This window comes from Triticum aestivum, chromosome 7D (assembly GCF_018294505.1).
Source record: "Triticum aestivum cultivar Chinese Spring chromosome 7D, IWGSC CS RefSeq v2.1, whole genome shotgun sequence".
Lineage (NCBI taxonomy): Eukaryota > Viridiplantae > Streptophyta > Magnoliopsida > Poales > Poaceae > Triticum > Triticum aestivum.
Genome location: NC_057814.1, coordinates 482,393,235 through 482,412,830, shown reverse-complemented (window position 1 = coordinate 482,412,830; position 19,596 = coordinate 482,393,235). Strand labels below are relative to the sequence as shown.

Sequence of the window (19,596 nt, the reverse complement as noted above, 5' to 3'; positions counted from 1 at the left end):
GCATAATCTCCATGACTACCCATAGTGGAGTAAATAGGTGGTAACATCACACATCTCTAGGCAAAACCGATGATGTGGCGAGTAATTAATGAGGAAAGAGAGACATGTGATAACATAGCTAGTTACTGTAACATCACACATACCGAAACAAAATGAGTTTACAACCTAATAAATGAAGTGTTACATGACACCACACATATGTTACTCTCCATTATAGAGGTAGTAATATAGACTACTAACATATGCATGTTACTAGTCTAAGTTACTACCCATTGTGACTAGTCTAAGAAAACTCTCAGTTTTGAGTGAACTTTAATATTCCACAACGAGGACCAGTCCCTAGCCTCCTTTGTTGCATCAGATTGGCCCCCAACATCCTCCATTGCAGCCTCTCTCCGTAACTTCAACTTCAGCATTGCCGGAAAAAAGAACCCGTCAACTTCAGTAGAAAACGGCGGGCCTTTTTTGTCGCACCGTGCTGGATCGAAGTCTTGTGTAGCCCATCGCGCACGGAAGCCCGGCCCACCAAAATTCCATCCCAGAAACCGAAAGGCCGAAAGGAAACAATAAAATCCCATGACCGATCCCTCACATACGCACTCTCTCTCTCTCTGCCGTTTCCTCTTCGACCACTCTTCCACTTCCACCGTTCTCTTCCGGCCGTCCATCTCTAGCCGGAACTCGGGGGGCGTCGCCACGTCCGTTCACTTCCGGGCTACGATCTCAGCCGCCGCTGCGCCTGCCACCGTCACACAAGCCGACCGTCGCCGCCGGCCTCCTTACCCAAGCCTCGGGGTCCTAAACCGTACGCAGATCCCTCTTGGAATGGCGAGCCAAGAGAAGCCCATCACGCCGTCGCCAGCTCCTCCGGCGCCGCCCCAACCACCAACGCCCGAGGGAGCCCCCCGCATCCGCGGGTTCGGCGGAGGCGCGGCCGGCGGCGGGTACCCTAACCCTCCTGACGCGGCGCTGCCCGACGCGGCTACGCTGCGGGACCAGTGGCGGTTCGCGGTGCGCCAGTACAGCCGGTGGTACTCCCAAGCCTGGGGCACCGCCATCCTCGCTGGCGGCGCCTTCTTTGCCCTGGGCTGGCTCGTCAAGGGTTCCAACCCCCTTCCCTCCCGCGCCGATCCCCGTCCCCCCAACGACGCCAACGCGGACGAGGATAAAAAGTGACTGGTGAGATCTCACGATACTTGTCTGATTGCCTCCTCGATTTTCTTAAAAAAGAGCTCAAGCTATTGTGAATGCGAAGTTAACGCTGGAATGAGACATGATTGAACCGGTAAAGAGCAAAATTTGTGCAAGGTTTGGGTGTTTGCTTGTGTAAAACCGTAGAAGAGAAGTGTAGGGTGCTAGTTCTTACCTAGTAGTGTAACTTCAAAAAAAAAAGTCCTTTTTGCAGAAACTTCAGTATTTTGTTTAGAATTAATTCTGTTTCTGTAGAGATTATGAACCCTGTTATCAGCTAAAATTTTATAATAAGCTTACATGGGTACGTGAAGAGTGTAGGCCTGCTGCTCAAGTACTTGATACCTCCTCGGGTCATGCAGTTATGCATTGCATAATGTTGTGCTTTCGTCTGACTGAAAATTAGAAAGTTATGTCATATTAAAAAACCTTTCGTCAGATTAAACATAAAGAAACAACTCATTATTCAGACAATTAAAGTATTATTTATTGAATAATTTGAGCAAATAGTTTAAGCGATGAAAAGGATATCTGATAAAACATGCAAGTGTGATATTAAATGAAATAGTTATTTAAAATCCGCAAATTTAATTGGAAATATTTGTTTCAATGTATTGAGTTGTTGATGATTGGAACGACAAACATCAGGAGTCGTTTGATAAGTACGTTCTGAACATTTAGCTGCCAGTACCTCATGTTCAACCAGCAACGTTGATTCTTGAACTTAATTATTTTGAGTATTAAATTAAAATACATTTGAACTTCCAGTTAATTTGAGCATCTGAAAACTTCAAAGGGGAGGTGCTGTAATTGAATCATGAGGTTTGGAGGTGTGAGTATAGTCAAAGCAATTGTGATAGATTGTTTAATGTGACCTCTTGGTTATATACCTAGTTAGGACTTTGTCTACAACATTTATTATTTTCAGTAGATATTCTGGTTTATCATGTAGCTTTGTATACCATGGTGTTTTTCTCTGTTCTTGAGCATTAATGTATCACTAATTACACAAAGTACTATCTATCCCGAAGCACATTTTTCTTGGAAAAATGAGAAAGAATACCTAACATAGTACATAGTGCACTGTGTTCCATAGTTTTCCTGTTATTCTCACAGCTAAATATTTGTAAATATGCATCTCATTGGCAAGGCCAGGATGAAATGTCAAAGCATTTTAGTATATGTAATGTGAAAATAATTCAGTATGGCATGAGGTTTTTATTCTTGGTGAGACTTATGGCCAGAGATGCAATTTCAACTAATAGTGAATTCTAATAACTTGACAAAACTATCAGATAGACTAGATTGTCTAGCACAGGACAGGTAGTAGTTAACATTTTAGTTTATTATGTGAAGCTATGCGAGGCAAAAAAAATTGTAGTACAACAACAAAGGTGCACACTAGCACTTCACTATCTTTTGTTCTCTTCCTTAAGAGTTTATGCATGGCTAACATCACAAAATATTATCTCATCTTTTCAGATTGTCATTAAATCTGAAGATGGGAAATGATACTTTGTCTAGTTAGTATATTATACTAATGCTTAAGAACACAAAAGATACGCCATTGTATAACAAGCTTCGAGATACATTTGAGTTAAAAGCACTCTCTATTTGATTTTGTAAGACGTCTAGTATTTCAGGATTTAATTTTGGCTGACAATTACATTAACAAAGTTGTTTATTCGACAAAGAAATGGTATCATTGGGTTCATACAAAAGTGTTTTCCAATGATATTACCTTTTTTGTCAGGTAAACCATGTTTTATTGATCTAATTTTTGGTCAAACTTAAATCTTGTGATGCATGGCGTCCACATAAAGAAATGGAGGGAGTGAAAAACAACTAACTAGTTTGTTGTTTCTCAAACACCCTTGCAAACAAATAATAAGAGTTTATGCATGGTTAACATCACAAAATATTATCTGTCATATTTCCAATTGTCATTAAATCTGAAGAGGAGAGATGATACTTTGTGTGGTTAGTAATATACTAATGTGTAAGAACAGAACGATACACCATGGTATAACAGGCTATGAAATACATTTGTATATCAAGTGAAAAACACTCACTCGGTTTTCTTTTTGTGAGATTTTTTAGCATTTCATGATTCAAGTTTGGCTGACAATTAGATTAATGAAATGTTGTTTATTTGACAAAGAAAATGATATCATTGGGTTCGCTCTTAAGCGTTTTCCAATGGTATTATCTCTTTGTCATATAATCCACGTTTTATTGATCTAATTGTTGGTCAAACTTGAATCTTGTGATGCATGATATCGTGCTTAAAGAAAGGAGTGGAAAATAACCAACTAGGTTTGTGGCTCAAGAACAAATCCTGATAGTTTCTTATTTCCATTACTAATAAGAAATATTAATTCATTTTCTTTACACGTAAAAAATATTAATTCATTGCTCTCAATGTTTAGTTGAGGTAACAAGATAACAAAACATATATGTAGGACATTACTTCGTTTAGCCAGGTAGAGGAGAATCAATTTCGGAGTGAAGTATTTCTTATGTATTTACCTATGCTACTTATCGAACTGACTGTCTACACTATTTGAATCAGTCATTTTATCAATGGACATGTAGAAACTATATATCTGTGTAAATTTAACACTAAATGAGCAGAGCACATACATTAGACACCAGGATAAGTTATTTACATACTACATTTACAATTACACGGACTAAATACCAAAAGTTAGTCGTTGGTTAACTGCAAAAATATTTCACTAGTATAAGTCAGTAACCAAGTAAATTCAAAAGGTCAGCTCCTTGCTTGTAGCTCTTATACCTAGTTGCCCTGGTTTCTCTGAACTACTCCCTCCGTCCCAAATTTGTCTAAATACGGATGTATCAAGTCACGTTTTAGTATTAGGTACATCCGTATCTAGACAAATCTAAGAAAAGAATTTTGGGACGGAGGGAGTACACTGCAAGAGGTAACACTATATCAGCCAAGGAATTAACCAAACAAATTATGCCGAAGTGAAAAGACTTTGCTATAACATGCAAAAACACTGGGAATTATTTTAATTTAGATATGTTTTCTTTAACATTGACTGCTTGACCTTAATATAAAAAAAGGAAACAACCTATCTGTAGACAGCAAGAGTATGTAGATATTGAACTGCTGTCTTCACACAGCTACGCTTTTCCCCATGGATGTGTGGGATCTACGTAGGTTGGTCAAAATTTGTCCGTACCATGGTTAATGATGTTTGTATTTAAATCTGCTAATTTAATTGTAAATATTTGTTTCAATGTATTGAGTTGTTCATGATTGGAATGGTGCACATCAGGAGTTGTTTGATAAGTACCTTGTGTTCAACCATGAACTCGGTTTCTTGAACTTAATTATTTCGAGTATTAAATGAAAAAACATTTCAACTTCCAGTTAGTTTGAGCATCTGAAAGCTTCGAATGGGAGGTGCTGTAATTGAATCTTGAGTTGTGCTGTGAGGTTTGGAGGGGTTAGTATAGTCAAAGCAATGGTGATAGATTATTTAATGACCTCTTGGTTATGTACCTAGTTAATATTTTGTCTAGAATGTTTATTATTTTCAGTAGATATTCTGGTTAATCATGTAGCTTTGTTATACACTGGTGTGTTTTTTTCTGTTCTTGAGCACTAGTGTACAATAAGTACACAAAGTACTATATATCTGACAAAGAATACCTTGTTTCTATTCTTAGAAAGAGAATAACATAGTACATAGTGCACTGCATACCTTAGCTTTCCTGTTATTCTCACAGGTATCCATACTATGACAAATTTGTGCATATATGCATCTCATAGGCAAGTCCAGGATGAAATATCAAAACATTTTAGTACACGTAATGTGTGATTGAGAAAATAATTCATTAAGGTGTGATGCTTTTATTCTAGGTGAGACTTATTGCCAGAGATGCAATTCTAATAACTTTGTCTAGCACAGGACAGGTAGTAGTTAACATTTTAGTTTTTTGAAAGTATTTGAGGCAAAAAAATAATTATCAGACAACAACAAAGGTGCACACTAGCACTTCGCTTTTTTTTTTGTTCTCTTACGAGTTTATGCATGGCTAACATTACAAAATATTATCTCTCATCTTTCCAGATTATCATTAACTCTGAAGATGGGAGATGATACTTTGTGCAGTTAGTATTATGCTTAAGAACACAAAGATACACCATTGTATAACAAGCTTCAAGATACATTTAAGTTAAAAGCACTCTATTTGATTTTGTAAGACGTCTAGTATTTCAGGATTTAATTTTGGCTGACAATTAGATTAACAAAATGTTGTTTATTCGACAAAGAAATGGTATCATTGGGTTCATACAAAAGTGTTTTCCAATGATATTACCTTTTTTGTCATGTAAACCATGTTTTATTGATCTAATTTTTGGTCAAACTTAAGTCTTGTGATGCATGGCGTCCACATAAAGAAATGGAGGGAGTGAAAAACAACTAACTAGTTTGTTGTTTTTCAAACAAATCCTGGTATTTACTGGTCCCTTGCAAACAAATAGTAAGAGTTTATGCATGGTTAACATTACAAAATATTATCTGTCATATTTCCAGTTGTCATTAAATCTGAAGAGGAGAGATGATACTTTGTGTGGTTAGTAATATACTAATGCGTAAGAACAGAACGATACACCATGGTATAACAGGCTACGAAATACATTTGTATATCAAGTGAAAAACACTCTCTTGGTTTTCTTTTTGTGAGATATTTAGCATTCCATGATTCAAGTTTGGCTGACAATTAGATTAATGAAATGTCGTTTATTTGACAAAGAAAATGATATCATTGGGTTCGCTCTTGAGCGTTTTCCAATGGTATTATCTCTTTGTCATATAACCCACGTTTTATTGATCTAATTGTTGGTCAAACTTGAATCTTGTGATGCATGATGTCTTGCATAAAGAAACGAAGGAAGTGAAAAACAGATAACTTGGTTTGCTGCTCAAGAACAAATCTGGATAGTTTCTTTTGTTCGTTATGAATAATAAATATTAATTCATTGATCTATATGTGTAATTGAGGTGACGAGATAAAACATATATGCAAGACATTACTTTATTTATTACGTGAAGCCGGGTAGAGGAGAATCAATTTCTGAGTGAATTACTTATCTATTCGCTTATGCTGCTTATCGAACTAACTGTCTACAAAATTTTGAAATCAGTCATTTTATCAACTGTGAAAATTTAAAACTAAAATGAGCACATACATTAGACACTAGAATAAGTTCTTTACTTAATACATTTACAATTATATGGACTTCATACCAAAAGTGAATCATGTGGTTAACTGCAAAAATATTTCATTAGTAAGTTAGTAAACAAGTAAATTTAAAAAGTCAGCTCCTTGCTTTGAGCTCTCATACCTAGTTGCCCTGGTTTCGCTGAACTTCACTGCAAGAGGTAACAGTATATTAGCCAAGGTATTAAACCAAACAAAATTATGCCAAGGCGAAAAGACTTTGCTATGACATAAAACACTGGGAATTATTTAATTTAGATATGTTTTTTAACATTGACTGCTTGACCTTAACATAAAGAAGGAAATGAGCTATATCTATAGAAAGCAGGAGTATGTAGATATTGAACTGCTGTCTTCACACAGCTATGTTTTTCCCCACCCCATGGATGTGTCGGATTTGTGTAGGATGTTCAAAATTGGTCCGCAGCATGATTAATGATGTATACTTTTGTATTTTCTCGCATACTGCAATTGCCATACTGTATTTTTCTTGTATTCACATACTCATTGATTCATAAAAATCCTATTAGAAATTTCGTTCTATTGACATCATTGATGTCTTTTTTTACTGAGAATCCTTTTTTTTCACTTGTGCAGAAGCTAGCTGGGAAAGAAACTCCGCGTGTTCCAAACTGACCAGCCATGTGTTCGTAGTACCCTGTAAAAAAATAATGGCGTGTGTTCCAAACTCCGCGTGTCTATTTTGAGTAAGTCAGCAAAATAATGGCGTGTTGTCGTAGTCAAAGCTCAGGACTATCTTGTAAATATGACAGGTGTTTATGATTTCATGCAATAGAGGAGATGTTTTTGAAAGTTCTGTTTCTTTGGAATTTTCCATATTATATGCATGTATTTTGAGTTAAAAAAAAGTGCAACATATGTGATTTGGTGAACACACTGTATCGAGAAATAAGAGATCGAGGCACTCCCGGGCGCTCTCAGCAAATTGGATTCCTGGCCGTTGGATCAGGTGGCTTGATCGAATCTGGGCTGTCGGATTGACCCCTGGAACGACCTCGCTCGTCAGATCGAAGAGGCACTCCTGTAGGAATGAATAGTTTCACCTCGACCGTGCCACCGCACGTAAATAGCTTGTCCCTTGGAGGGCATTTTCGTCATTTCACATGTGGCTATATATTGCAACATCTCCCGTGGAAACCTAGCTGCCGCCCTGCTCCTCCCGCACTCGCTCCTCCATCGCCCCTCCTCTTCCTCCCGCACTCGCGCCGCCCCACTCCCCATCGCACAGCCGTCGCCCCCGCGCTTCCGCCCCTCCTCCTCCCTGTTCCTTTCCCGTCGCCAAGCTCGCCGCCACCACTGCAGTCCCCATCGAGGTCGCCTCTCGCCATCACCGGGAGGAGAGTGACCAGGATCTCGTGCTGAGGTGAGATGCCATCGCATGGGGAAGAGGCACCCGGAGCTGGTCCGGGGCTCGCCAAGGTGCCATGGTGGCCGCTCATTCCCCTGGTGCCCCCGCCCCATCTCCTCTCACACTTCTCGTCACCGAGCTCGAGCTGCAGAGGCGTGCCACTACACGGATGGACGAGAGGATCTTAGGTCGGCCCACCCCCTCACCTTTTCTTGCTTGTACGTCGCCACCTGTGAGAGCCAGGAAGATGAGGAGGAGGCAGCGAAGGACATGGTTCCCTTTGTTTACCCGTCGTTCGTTGATTTGGAATCTCGTTTGGTTGCAGGTCCCCTCGTTCTTCCAGTCTTTTCGCCGGATCTACTGATGTACTCGTCGATCTCTAGGTATTTGTCTATTTTCTCCTGTTCTTGGTGATTGGATGCTGCTAATCCCTATTTTTCCCTTCCTATACCTGCGGTTAGTCCTCTGTGGCTCAATCCCCTGGTCGATGCCTCCTTCGATCTATGCCTGCTCGTCTCCGTTGACTGATCTGCAGGTCAACCCTTCTTCTCCCCATCCTTTATGCTCCCCTTCTTTTCCAGAGCTAGGTACACGGTTGTATGGTGATATGCTGGTTGTGCATAGGCTGGCGAATAAGATCCTTCTATTTCTTGTCTTGTTTCTGATACAACCAAAAGTATCATTCACTTTGTGCACTGGTTTTTTGTGTGGTTGCCTTGCCTTTTGTCCCTTCCTGGTAGGGCCGACACTTGTTCCTTTGTGCATGGAATGTTCATGTTTTTTGTTCTTTTGTGTATGGATAAGAGTATTTGGGGCTTGGCTTAATTAGGAAGGAAATTCTATGTGGATAAATCGTTACTCGGCCAGTTCTGTTGTTGGCCTCATGTTAGATAAATTTCAGGTTTCGTATTCGCTTTATGAGCTTGGAGATGGTCACATGTTCAGTTTTTTACTTTCTGCACTGCTCGATAAATCAATGACTTTTGATTCAATATCTGGCCTAGGTAGCTATTCATCTTGCATCAATTTGTGTGTAGCCAAAGAATGTTGGTTCCATCCATCTTGAGTAGGTTTTCTTGAGCTCAGTAATTAATTTTTATGGAAAGTGTGTTTTGCCGAGTAATAATTATATAGGCTAATGCATGTCCCAATTTAGGATTACTGTTACAATTACACCATTTGCGGTGTTCCTGGATTCTGGTGATGTAGTTTCAGAATATCCTTCTTTTAGTCTGACAAAAGGGGATTTTTCGTTTGTACGTTAGCAAGGTGTCTGAAGATATATATCTCGGCAAAAGATACAAAAAGGGTCGTCATACAGGGAATGGGAACACGATAAGGTTGACTGGTAGATTACTTTGCTTCAGTTTAGGAGGTTCTGATGTGGTGGTCTTGATGTAACTGGAGTATTCAGTGTGAAGTTTGTGGTCTGCACCTCTTTTTTTCTTAAGAGAACACCTATATTTTTTATATCTAAAGAGTTACTGTGACTACCATGGGACTTGAGTATTCGGTCCGTGTACTTCCAAGGTCTACATCTTAACATGAACCAAGCACTAGGACTGACATGTGTCAGTGCATCTAGTGCCCCTTAGTGATTTTGGTGTATTGAAGACTTTTAGGTTAAGGGACTAATGTGTTTATGAGTGTACACAGGTCTATAAGTCTATGAGGAGTTTGGTATTTACAGAGAAAGTCGACCCCTAAAAATGAAGTTCTTCGACTGAAGACTTTGGATTTTTGAAGATTTTCTGAAGACTTTGAAAGTGAAGAAATTGGTGTGACCTTGAAGACTTGGTATTCATTTGTGGAACATGAAGCGTGAAGACTTTTGTTTTCGTAGTTTCATTTTCTTTTTCTTGAGTCATAGGAAACACCGTACTGTTAAAGGGGGTCGAGGAAATACTAAGGAAAAATTTCCATGTGATGCTCAACTCAAAATCATACACCTACCAATCCCTTCGAGTGAAGCCATTGGAAATCTCATACAGTTCAGTCATATTCTTCAGTGACAGAGACGAAGTTATTCTGGTCTCTGAGGAATTTGTTCTGACAGAGGAGTTAGGAATTCGCTAGTGCGGATTGCCTACACAGTGAGGAACATGATAGCCCTGAGGAATTTGATACTCAAATTTCCGACCGTTGCTGTGCTATGCGCCAGCTGTCCCAAAATATCTACCCACCTAACGGTCATATCATTGAAGGGCATTTATGTCTTATCATGTCGGGCTGCTCCCTAGGCTATAAATAGCCGCCCCCTACAACCACTAGCTGGTTGGCTGCTCCGAGAGAAACTGACATTTGCCATTTGAGAGCATCCCATCCTCCGAGGACTTTGAGCGAAAATCATCAAGTGAGGAAAACCCAAACCCAAACACCTACAAACCCAAAGTGATTGAGCATCACTGAAGAGATTGATCCTGCGTGGATCCGACGCTTGTTACCTTTGAAGACTGTGCTTCTTCCAGACGGTTAGGCGTCATGGTCTGGAGCATCCAAGAGGAATTGTGGATCGCCGAGTGACCGAGTTTGTGAAGGTAAGGAAGTCACCTGAAGACTTACCACGAGTGATTGGACGAGGTCTGTGTGACCTTAGCTCAAGGAGAATACGGTGAGGAAGTCTGGTGTGTTCAGGACTGGGTCGGACTGTGTCCTCAGGTTTAAATACCTAGCCGCTCCAACCAGATGTACAACTGAGACAGCAGTTGGAACTGGTCTACCAAATCATTGTCTTCACCAAGCTTACTGGTTCTATTTCCTCAACTCTTTCATTTCCTCATTACTGTGTTGTGTGCTTGTCATATCTGTGTTTGAAGACTTTGACTAAAGACTTTCTCAATTTCCTCAGTTCAATCTCTTCAGTCTGTTTGTCTTCATCCTGTGCTATCCTGTGTTTACGCTTTCTGTACTCTGTGTTTGTCTTCATTTCATCATGATGACCATGCCTATGTTCTGCTATGCTTACTCTTGAGTACTTATTCCGCTGCAAGTAGTTCTTCGCTAAGGAATTTCCTCACCCGCAAATTCCTCAGTGAAGAATTCATAAAAATCGCCTATTCACCCCCCTCTAGTCGATATAACGCACTTTCAATTGGTATCAGAGCAAGGTACTCCCTTGTTCTGTGTGATTTTGGTTTAACCGCCTGGAGTTTTAGTTATGTCGACCGCAGGTATGATCAAGGTCTCTGCTGGGTGTCCTACCTTCGATGGGACGGACTACCCCTACTGGAAGAATAAGATGCGAATGCATCTTGAGGCAATTGATAACGATCTCTGGTATGTTGTGGAAAATGGTGTTCCCTCTGTCTCACCCTCACTGAACGCTACCGATGTGAAGAGATTCAAGCAACTCGATTCTCAAGCGAAGAATATCATATGTGGCCATCTGAGCAAAGGACAGTATGGAAGAGTGAGTGCTTTGGAAACTGCTAAGCTTATCTGGGATAGGCTGTCCAAAGTGAATGAAGGAGTCTCAACTCAGCGTGACTCTCGAGTTGATGTTCTTCGCAATCTCTTCAACCGCTTCAAAAGACTCGACAATGAAAATGTTCAACAAACCTTCGATCGCCTCACTGACATCTCAAATGAGCTTCAAGCGCTTGGTGCCACTGACATCACCGACCATGAGGTGGTGAAGAAATTGTTGAGATCGCTTGATTCCTCATTTGATACTCTGGCATTGATGATACAAGAACGTGCTGATTACAAGTCACTTGATCCCGCTGATATCCTCGAAAGGCTAAATACTCATGAGTTCCAGCTTGCTGAAAAGAGAGACCTCTATGGTTCGAGCTATGGCAGATCACGTGCACTGAAGGCCAAGGCAGTTTCTGAGTCTGAAGATGAAGACTCTGGCAGCAGCCTTGGTGATCCTGAAGAACTGAGCCAGGAACTAGCACTGCTCGTGAAGAAATTTCAAAAGTTCTCAAGACGTGGTCGCTTTGGAAGATCCTCAAGGAGCAATGATTCCTCATCCAGTGACTACAAGAAGAGGCTTTGTCACAAATGCAAGAAACCTGGACACTACATTCAAGATTGTCCTCAGTGGGAAAAGGAATCAAAGAAGAAGAAATACAAGGATTACAGTTCTGATGATGCGAAGAAAAAGAAGAAATCCTCAAAATCTTCATCATCAAAATCCTCAAAGTCTTCATCTCACAAGAAGAGCAGCTCCAAGAAGGCTCGGGCATTCATTGGCAAGGAAATGGACTCTGAAGCTGAATCTGAGGAACATGAGGAAGAGGAGGCATCTGAGGAGTCCGAGTCTGGAGTAGCGAGTCTAGCTCTCGCTACTGCATTCGTCAGCAAGTCTATCTTCAACTCTGAAGAAAATGGCTTCACCAACAAGGCTGATGAAGGCAATGATGACTACGCTCCCACCTATTGCTTCATGGCAAAGGGTGCCAAGGTACTCAAATATACCTCCTCTGAATCTAGTGAGAATGAATCTGATGAAAACCTCAAGCCCAGCTACTCTAAACTTGCTAAGATTGCTGTGAAACAACAAAGGGCTTTTGAAAAGGTTCAAAACATGCTAGACAAAAGTGATGATATGTTGGGTGAAGAAATGGATCGCACTAAAACCTTGACTGAAAATCTTCAGAGACTTCAGACTAGGTTTGACAACCTTCAAGGTCATCATAACACTCTCTTATCTGATCATGAGAAGCTTTCTTATGAATTTCTTCAAAGAAAGCAAGATCTTGAGAAGCTAAGAGTGAGTTATGAAGATCTTCAGAAGGAGCGCGATTCATTACTTGCTCAACAAATCAGCGCTGCTCAGGAAGAATTTGTTCCTCCATGTTTGAAATGCATTGAACGTGAATCTGCTAATTCTTCACCTGAATGTTCAAATGCTTCTAATGCTACAAATTCTTCAACTGTCTCTGCTATCACTAATTCCTCATCTGAGGACATTGCTAGTATCACTGACGATGCAGGGCTGAAGGAATTGTACATGACAGGCATGTACAAAAGCCTCAAAGGGCATCAGACTCTTTGTGATGTGCTTAAAAAGCAGATCCTCAACAGGAACCCTAGGAAAGAGGGTATTGCCTTTGAGAGGAAACTCAATGCTGATGGTACATATTGGAAGCCTGAGCAGTACCCCAAAACCTCATGGGTTGCTGCAAAGGGACCTCCAGTTGATCCATCTAATTTATCTGGCTTTACATGTGAATCTTCTCATTCTTCTGATGAGTCATTTGACTCCAACTATAAACTGTTTAAAAATCAGAATGGTGAAGTATTTGCTAGATATGTTGGCACTAACTGCAGGAACGGTTCTCCTATGAAGAAAATCTGGGTTCCCAAAAGGTGCCTTGAAAGTCTTCAGGTGAATGTCCTCATGACACCACCTGTGAAGAATAGGAACCCCAGATCAAATTCTTCATATGGACCAATTCTTCATATGGATCCAAGTCCTCATACGGATCGAATTCCTCACGTGGATCATATTCCTCAAAAGGATCAAAGTCCTCATATGAACATCATCGTGCTAACAACTCTGTTTCGCAGGGAAGAGCTAAGGGCTATGAATATGAGCATTATTCTTCTAATCATTATGTTCATAAGTCCTCGAAGAATTTCTCTGCTTATTCATATGCTTACCCTAACTCCTCTTATGTGAAACGAAATGGATTGGCTTCTATGCCACCTTTCTCGTATGGAGCTCGCAGAGTGATGAACTCTTTGCCACCCCTTCAGATGTGGGTGGTGAAGAAAAAGGACTAATCTCTTATGCAGGGTCAGGTCTCCAGACGTGCTCAAACGTCTGAAGAATTTGCTGGAGACCTGAAAAGTGCCTGAAAGGACGCAGGCTAATCATGAAGAAATGAACTTTCATTTCTCACGTCCTCATACTGTTTTAACTGTTGCATTGCTTGATGAAATTGGTCTGATGAATTGTGATGTCATATTCTTCACTGATGAAGTATATGAAGTTCGTAAGCTGCACTAATTCATCTGCAGGATGATCAACCCAAAGCCACTGAGTGGGTCCTCGATAGTGGATGTACAAATCACATGACTGGTGACAAGAATCTATTGATGGATGCTCCCTTATCACCATCGCATCTGAAGCATATCATCTTCGCTGACAAAGGCAAAAGTCAGGTATTGGGTCTAGGTAAGGTTGCGATCACAAAGGATCGACACATGGACAAAGTCATGCTTGTCGAGTCCTTAGGATACAACCTCATGTCTGTCTCAATGCTTTGTGATCTTGATATGGTTGTTGTCTTTGGCAAGTATCGTTGTGTTGTGGTTATGGAAGCTGACAATTCCAAAGTCTTCGAAGGCTTTAGGAGAGGAGACTTGTATATTGTTGATTTCTCTACAGGACCGCAACCAGCCGTGTGCCTACTTGCAAAAGCTTCAGAAGGCTGGCTATGGCATCGACGACTTGGTCATGCAGGCATGAGGAATTTGCACACGCTTGCGAAGAAGAAGCACGTCATTGGCATTGAGAATGTCAAATTCCTCAAGGATCACTTATGCGGAGCCTGTGAAGCTGGAAAGATGACCAAGGCTAAGCATCCAGCAAAGACTATCATGACCACTACTCGACCATTTGAATTGCTTCATATGGATCTCTTCGGTCCTAACCATTACTCAGCAGTCACAAATGATGCATCTCTCTATGGCTTTGTTATTGTTGATGATTACTCTCGTTACACTTGGGTACATATTGTCACTTACAAACATGAAGTGCAGGAAGTCTTCAAACGATTTTCCTCGAGGGCTTCAACCAACTTCGGTGTGAAAATCAAGCACATCAGAAGTGACAATGGAACTGAGTTCAAGAATTCTGGTCTTGATGACTATCTTGATGAACTTGGTATTACTCATGAGTTATCTGCTCCTTACACTCCTCAGCAGAATGGCGTCGTGGAGCGCAAGAACAGAACTCTTGTTGAGATGGCTCGCACTATGCTTGATGAGTACAAGACGCCTCGTCACTTCTGGATTGAGGCAATTTATACTGCGTGCCACATCATCAACAGGGTATATCTTCACAAATTCTTCAAGAAGACTGCCTATGAACTCCTCACTGACAAGAAACCCAATGTGAGTTATTTCAAAGTCTTCGGTGCTAAATGTTGGATTAGAGATCCTCATCACAATGCTAAATTTGCACCAAAAGCACATGAAGGTTTTATGCTTGGTTACGGAAAGGACTCGCACACCTACAGAGTCTTCAACAACGTTCTTCACAAGGTTGTTGAAACTGTAGATGTGCGGTTCGATGAAACTAATGGCTCGCAAAGAGAGCACCTACCCTCTGTGATAGATGAACCAGCACCTGAGGAAACTATCAAGTTCAAGGCTACTGAGGATGTCATTCCTACCGAAGAATCTGCTGAAGAATTCATTCCAGAACGTGAAGAACGTCGAGCTAATGCACCTGAAGAAAATGCTGAAGAAAATGGTGCTGAAGAAAATGCTGATCAAATTCCTCGACGACAACCAGCTCATCCTCGCGTTGCAAAAGAAGTGCAAGTTGAAAAGATCATCGATGACATTGAAGCACCAGGTCCTCTCACACGCTCAAAAGCTTCACATTTATCTAACTTTTGTGGGCACTATGCTTTTGTCTCTATCACAGAGCCCACTAAGGTAGATGAAGCATTTCTGGAGCCTGAGTGGATTCAGGCCATGCAAGAAGAATTACATCAATTCGAGCTCAACAACGTCTGGGAACTGGTTAAACGTCCAGATCCTCGCAAGCACAATATCATTGGCACAAAGTGGATCTACCGCAACAAGCAAGATGAAAATGGCCTTGTGGTGAGGAATAAGGCACGGCTTGTAGCTCAAGGCTACACACAGGTTGAAGGAATTGATTTCGATGAAACTTTTGCACCTGTTGCTAGACTTGAAGCTATTCGCATATTACTTGCTTATGCTAACCATCATGATATCACTTTATATCAAATGGATGTGAAAAGTGCATTCCTCAATGGTAAGCTTGAGGAAGAAGTATATGTTGCTCAACCCCCAGGTTTTGAAGATCCAAAGCATCCTGACAAAGTCTTCAGACTCAATAAGGCCCTCTATGGCCTCAAGCAGGCCCCTCGGGCATGGTATGATACTTTGAAGGAATTCCTCATGAAGAAAGGCTTCAAACCCGGTTCACTCGACCCTACTCTTTTCACTAAATCTTATGATGGTGAATTGTTTGTGTGCCAAATATATGTTGATGATATTATCTTTGGCTGTACTGACCAACGTTATAGTGATGAATTTGCCTATATGATGAGTGAAGAATATCAAATGTCTATGATGGGAGAATTGAAATTCTTCTTAGGTCTTCAAATTCGTCAACAGCGCAATGGCATATTCATATCTCAGGAGAAATACCTCAAGGATGTACTGAGGAAATTCGGCATGCAAGATTGCAAAGGCGTCAAAATTCCGATGCCCACAAATGGCCATCTGTGCACTGATGAAAATGGTATTGACTTCGATCAAAAGGTATACCGCTCCATGATTGGTTCTTTATTGTATTTATGTGCATCTAGGCCAGATATTATGCTTAGTGTTTGCATGTGTGCCCGATTTCAAGCTACACCGAAGGAATCACACCATAAGGCTGTGAAGCATATTCTTCGATATCTAGCTCACACACCAACACTTGGATTATGGTACCCCAAGGGCTCGGCTTTTGATCTCATTGGATATTCTGACTCTGACTATGCTGGTGATCGTGTGGACCGCAAGTCAACATCTGGTACATGTCATTTCCTCGGACGATCTTTGGTCTGTTGGTCCTCGAAGAAACAGAACTGCGTATCACTGTCTACTGCTGAAGCTGAGTACATTGCTGCTGGTTCTTGCTGTGCTCAATTGCTGTGGATGAAGCAAACTCTCAAGGACTACGGCGTCAACATGAAGAATGTGCCTCTCTACTGTGACAATGAGAGTGCCATCAAGATTGCTCACAACCCAGTTCAGCACTCGAAGACAAAGCACATTCAGATTCGTCATCATTTTCTTCGTGATCATGTGTTGAAGGGCGACATTTCTATTGAGCATGTGAAGACTGAAGAACAGCTAGCCGATATCTTCACAAAGCCCTTGGATGAGAAGAGATTTAGCAAGTTGCGGGGTGAGCTAAATATCTTAGAATCTTCGATTGTTCTTTGAAAAGGACACTCATCCTAACACTTATGCAAAATTGATGACTTAGATGTGCAACACATGAAGAAACGTTTTTCTTCAATCAATGAAGAATAACACTCTAAGTGTGAAGAAATTAACGAAGAATTTGATTCTCAGAACCCTATGACAATTGTATGCGGTGTCTGAAATCATCATTCTTATAGGGTGGGTCACGCCACCACCAAAAGTTGAAAATCTTCAATTTGAGTTTTTCCTCAGTTTTCAAATTCCTCAGTTGTTCATTTTCTTCAACTTTGCAAAATCTTCACTGTTTCCGTCATTTTTCTTCATTCGCTATATATATATATATATATATATATATATATATATATATATATATATATATATATATATGAGTTTATGTCCTCTACAACATTCACTTATGGCTAATTCTTCAAGTTGGTTTTTCTGCCAAGTGAATGTGATCGGACCCTTCGCCCTCTATGCTATACTCAACCCAATCTATTCACAAATTCTTCATGTGCGTTCTATTTGAAACTCGTTCAAAATCTTCATTGTGTCCTTGTCAGCTGAAGAATTTGCGAACGGAACTTTTAACTTATCTTATCTAAATTTTCGGCTTTGCCGCTCAAACCGTTCCGCATCCCACGAAATACTTATCTATTCATCCACGATCTCCACTTCTCAGTACGTGGGTGACACATGCCAAGCGAATGAGAAGGGTCAGGGGCACGTTCGTCCAAAATCTTCGGGCGAACAGTTTTTCACCGTGGCTATAAATACCCCCTCCCCCCTTCCTCACTTCCTTTACTCCACTTGACCTCTCTCCAGCTCGAGGTTCTCAAACCCTAGCGCCGCCGCTACTTCATCGTCGCCGGTGAGAAAGAGCTTCACTGCCTCGACCTCGTCGCCGCCGTACTCGCGCCGGCCGCGAAAATCTTCACTCCGCCGCCGCCGTAGCCGTCTTCCTCCGCCGAGTTAGGGCGTGGAAGATCTGCACAGACGAACTTCTCATCTCTACCTCACAGTTCGTCGTGTTCTTCGTCCAGGGTAATTAAAAGTTACTTTTACTGCCCTCTTTGATTCAAATGATTTTTACAAAATCTTCAAAGGTGTTTATTCTTCAAATTCTTCACACACTAAACACCTCACAGGTCATCTATTCTTGATTCGTTTCTCTAAGCAATAATTTTTCTTCAAGATTTCTCAATTGTGTGGATCATCGATCTATACAACTCTGGAACCTAAGACAAAGAACGCTTAGTGAAATTCTTCAAGACTCATCTGGTCAAATTCCTCAAACTTGTTCTTTTTGAAAAACCTTCTGAGAACGCATATGACCTCTCCAAATTCCTCGCAACTATACTCTGTTCACAGGTACTCATGTCCGCTGCTGAATCTCTAGGTTCTCATCAACTTAACTCATTTGCAGCGTTCCTCGAAGAAAAGTTGCATACTTCTTCAGAGAATTCAATTGTTCAAATTCGTCATCTGAAGAAAATGGCTGATGGAAAGAAGCCACAGAAAGGAGGAAAGAGGATTGAGGTCAACACTGCATTTGAAATCCCTGAGGACATCTATGCTGGGTACTGCACACCCCTTGAGGAAGATAAAAATCAGCGCAAGGTGCGCATTCAGAAGATAGAGAGGAGATGGGCAAGAGAGTGGAGGGAGTACAGGTATGTGACTCCCAAGTACATGAAGAAATTCGCACTCAATCCTCCATGCCCAAGACCTCCGTTGGCACCTGACCAAGAAGCTGATCCCACCAGCCTCAAGCGTGGTGAGGATTATCCTGATGAATGGGCCAAGCGCCAGGCCAAGCTGGCTAGACAAGCCAGAGAAGCAGTGAGGGAATTCAATGAAGACTCTGCTGCTGCTGCTGCCGCTGAGGCCTCTGTCAAGCCGAAGAAATCCATGGCAAAGAAGCCTGCGCGTAAGCCAAGTGCTTCACCTTCAATTCCCTCACGGCCAGAATCCTCAAAGCCCTCACGGTCGATTCCTCATGCTGCTCCTGCTCCTCCAAAATCCTCAGCTCCTCTGCATAAGTCCTCAGCTGCTCCGACCAAATCCTCAGCACCTGTGCATCTTGCCATGTGCCAAAGGACTACAGGCATCTCTATTGCCTCTGGAGCTTCAGCTAGTTCCTCAGCTGCTCCAAATTCTTCAACAGGACCCTCTCTGCTGAAGACAAAGACCACTACTGGACGAGGTTCTCGCCCAAGTCCTCACAAGAAGCAGGTCGCCTTCCAAGTGCCGTCTGAAGAAGACGAAGCTGATGATGAAGAACTTGCTGAAATCATCAGAGATAGGCAAGTCAGGGCCGCTAGAGCCAAGGGCACAAATGTGCCTCTGTTTTTGGATCCAAAGTTGATCCTCGATTACATTGATCTCTGGCACAAGGACCCAAACACTCCTATGCCTGATTTCAAGTTGACTCCTGGCCAAAATCATATGCTGACTGCCTTCATCCAAGAAGAGAAATGGAAATTTGAGAAGGCCAGGCAGATGAAGAAAGCGCAGTACAGGAAGGAAAAATTCTTGAAGAACAACGTTGTCTCTATGACAACTGATGATCTTGTGAAGACCAGTCTGAAATCAAAGTCCTCAGCGATGATTTCAATGCTTACTATGCTGATTGGCAAGGAGCC

The 19,596-nt window shown here is 41.5% G+C and overlaps 1 protein-coding gene across 1 annotated transcript; it reads left to right on the top strand.

The window, feature by feature from the left end:
• The first annotated feature begins 595 nt into the window (after positions 1-595).
• Positions 596-7,266, top strand: LOC123167766 (uncharacterized). The gene is made up of 2 exons (XM_044585629.1): positions 596-1,179; positions 7,051-7,266. Exon 1 carries the CDS (start codon positions 826-828, stop codon positions 1,174-1,176), a length of 351 nt encoding a protein of 116 aa, XP_044441564.1. The 5' UTR covers positions 596-825; the 3' UTR covers positions 1,177-1,179; positions 7,051-7,266.
• Positions 7,267-19,596: the final 12,330 nt, after the last annotated feature.

What these genes read in the sequence shown, in the direction of transcription:
- LOC123167766 (XM_044585629.1), top strand. Translation starts at nt 826, where the DNA reads ATGGCGAGCCAAGAGAAGCCCATCACGCCGTCGCCAGCTCCTCCGGCG.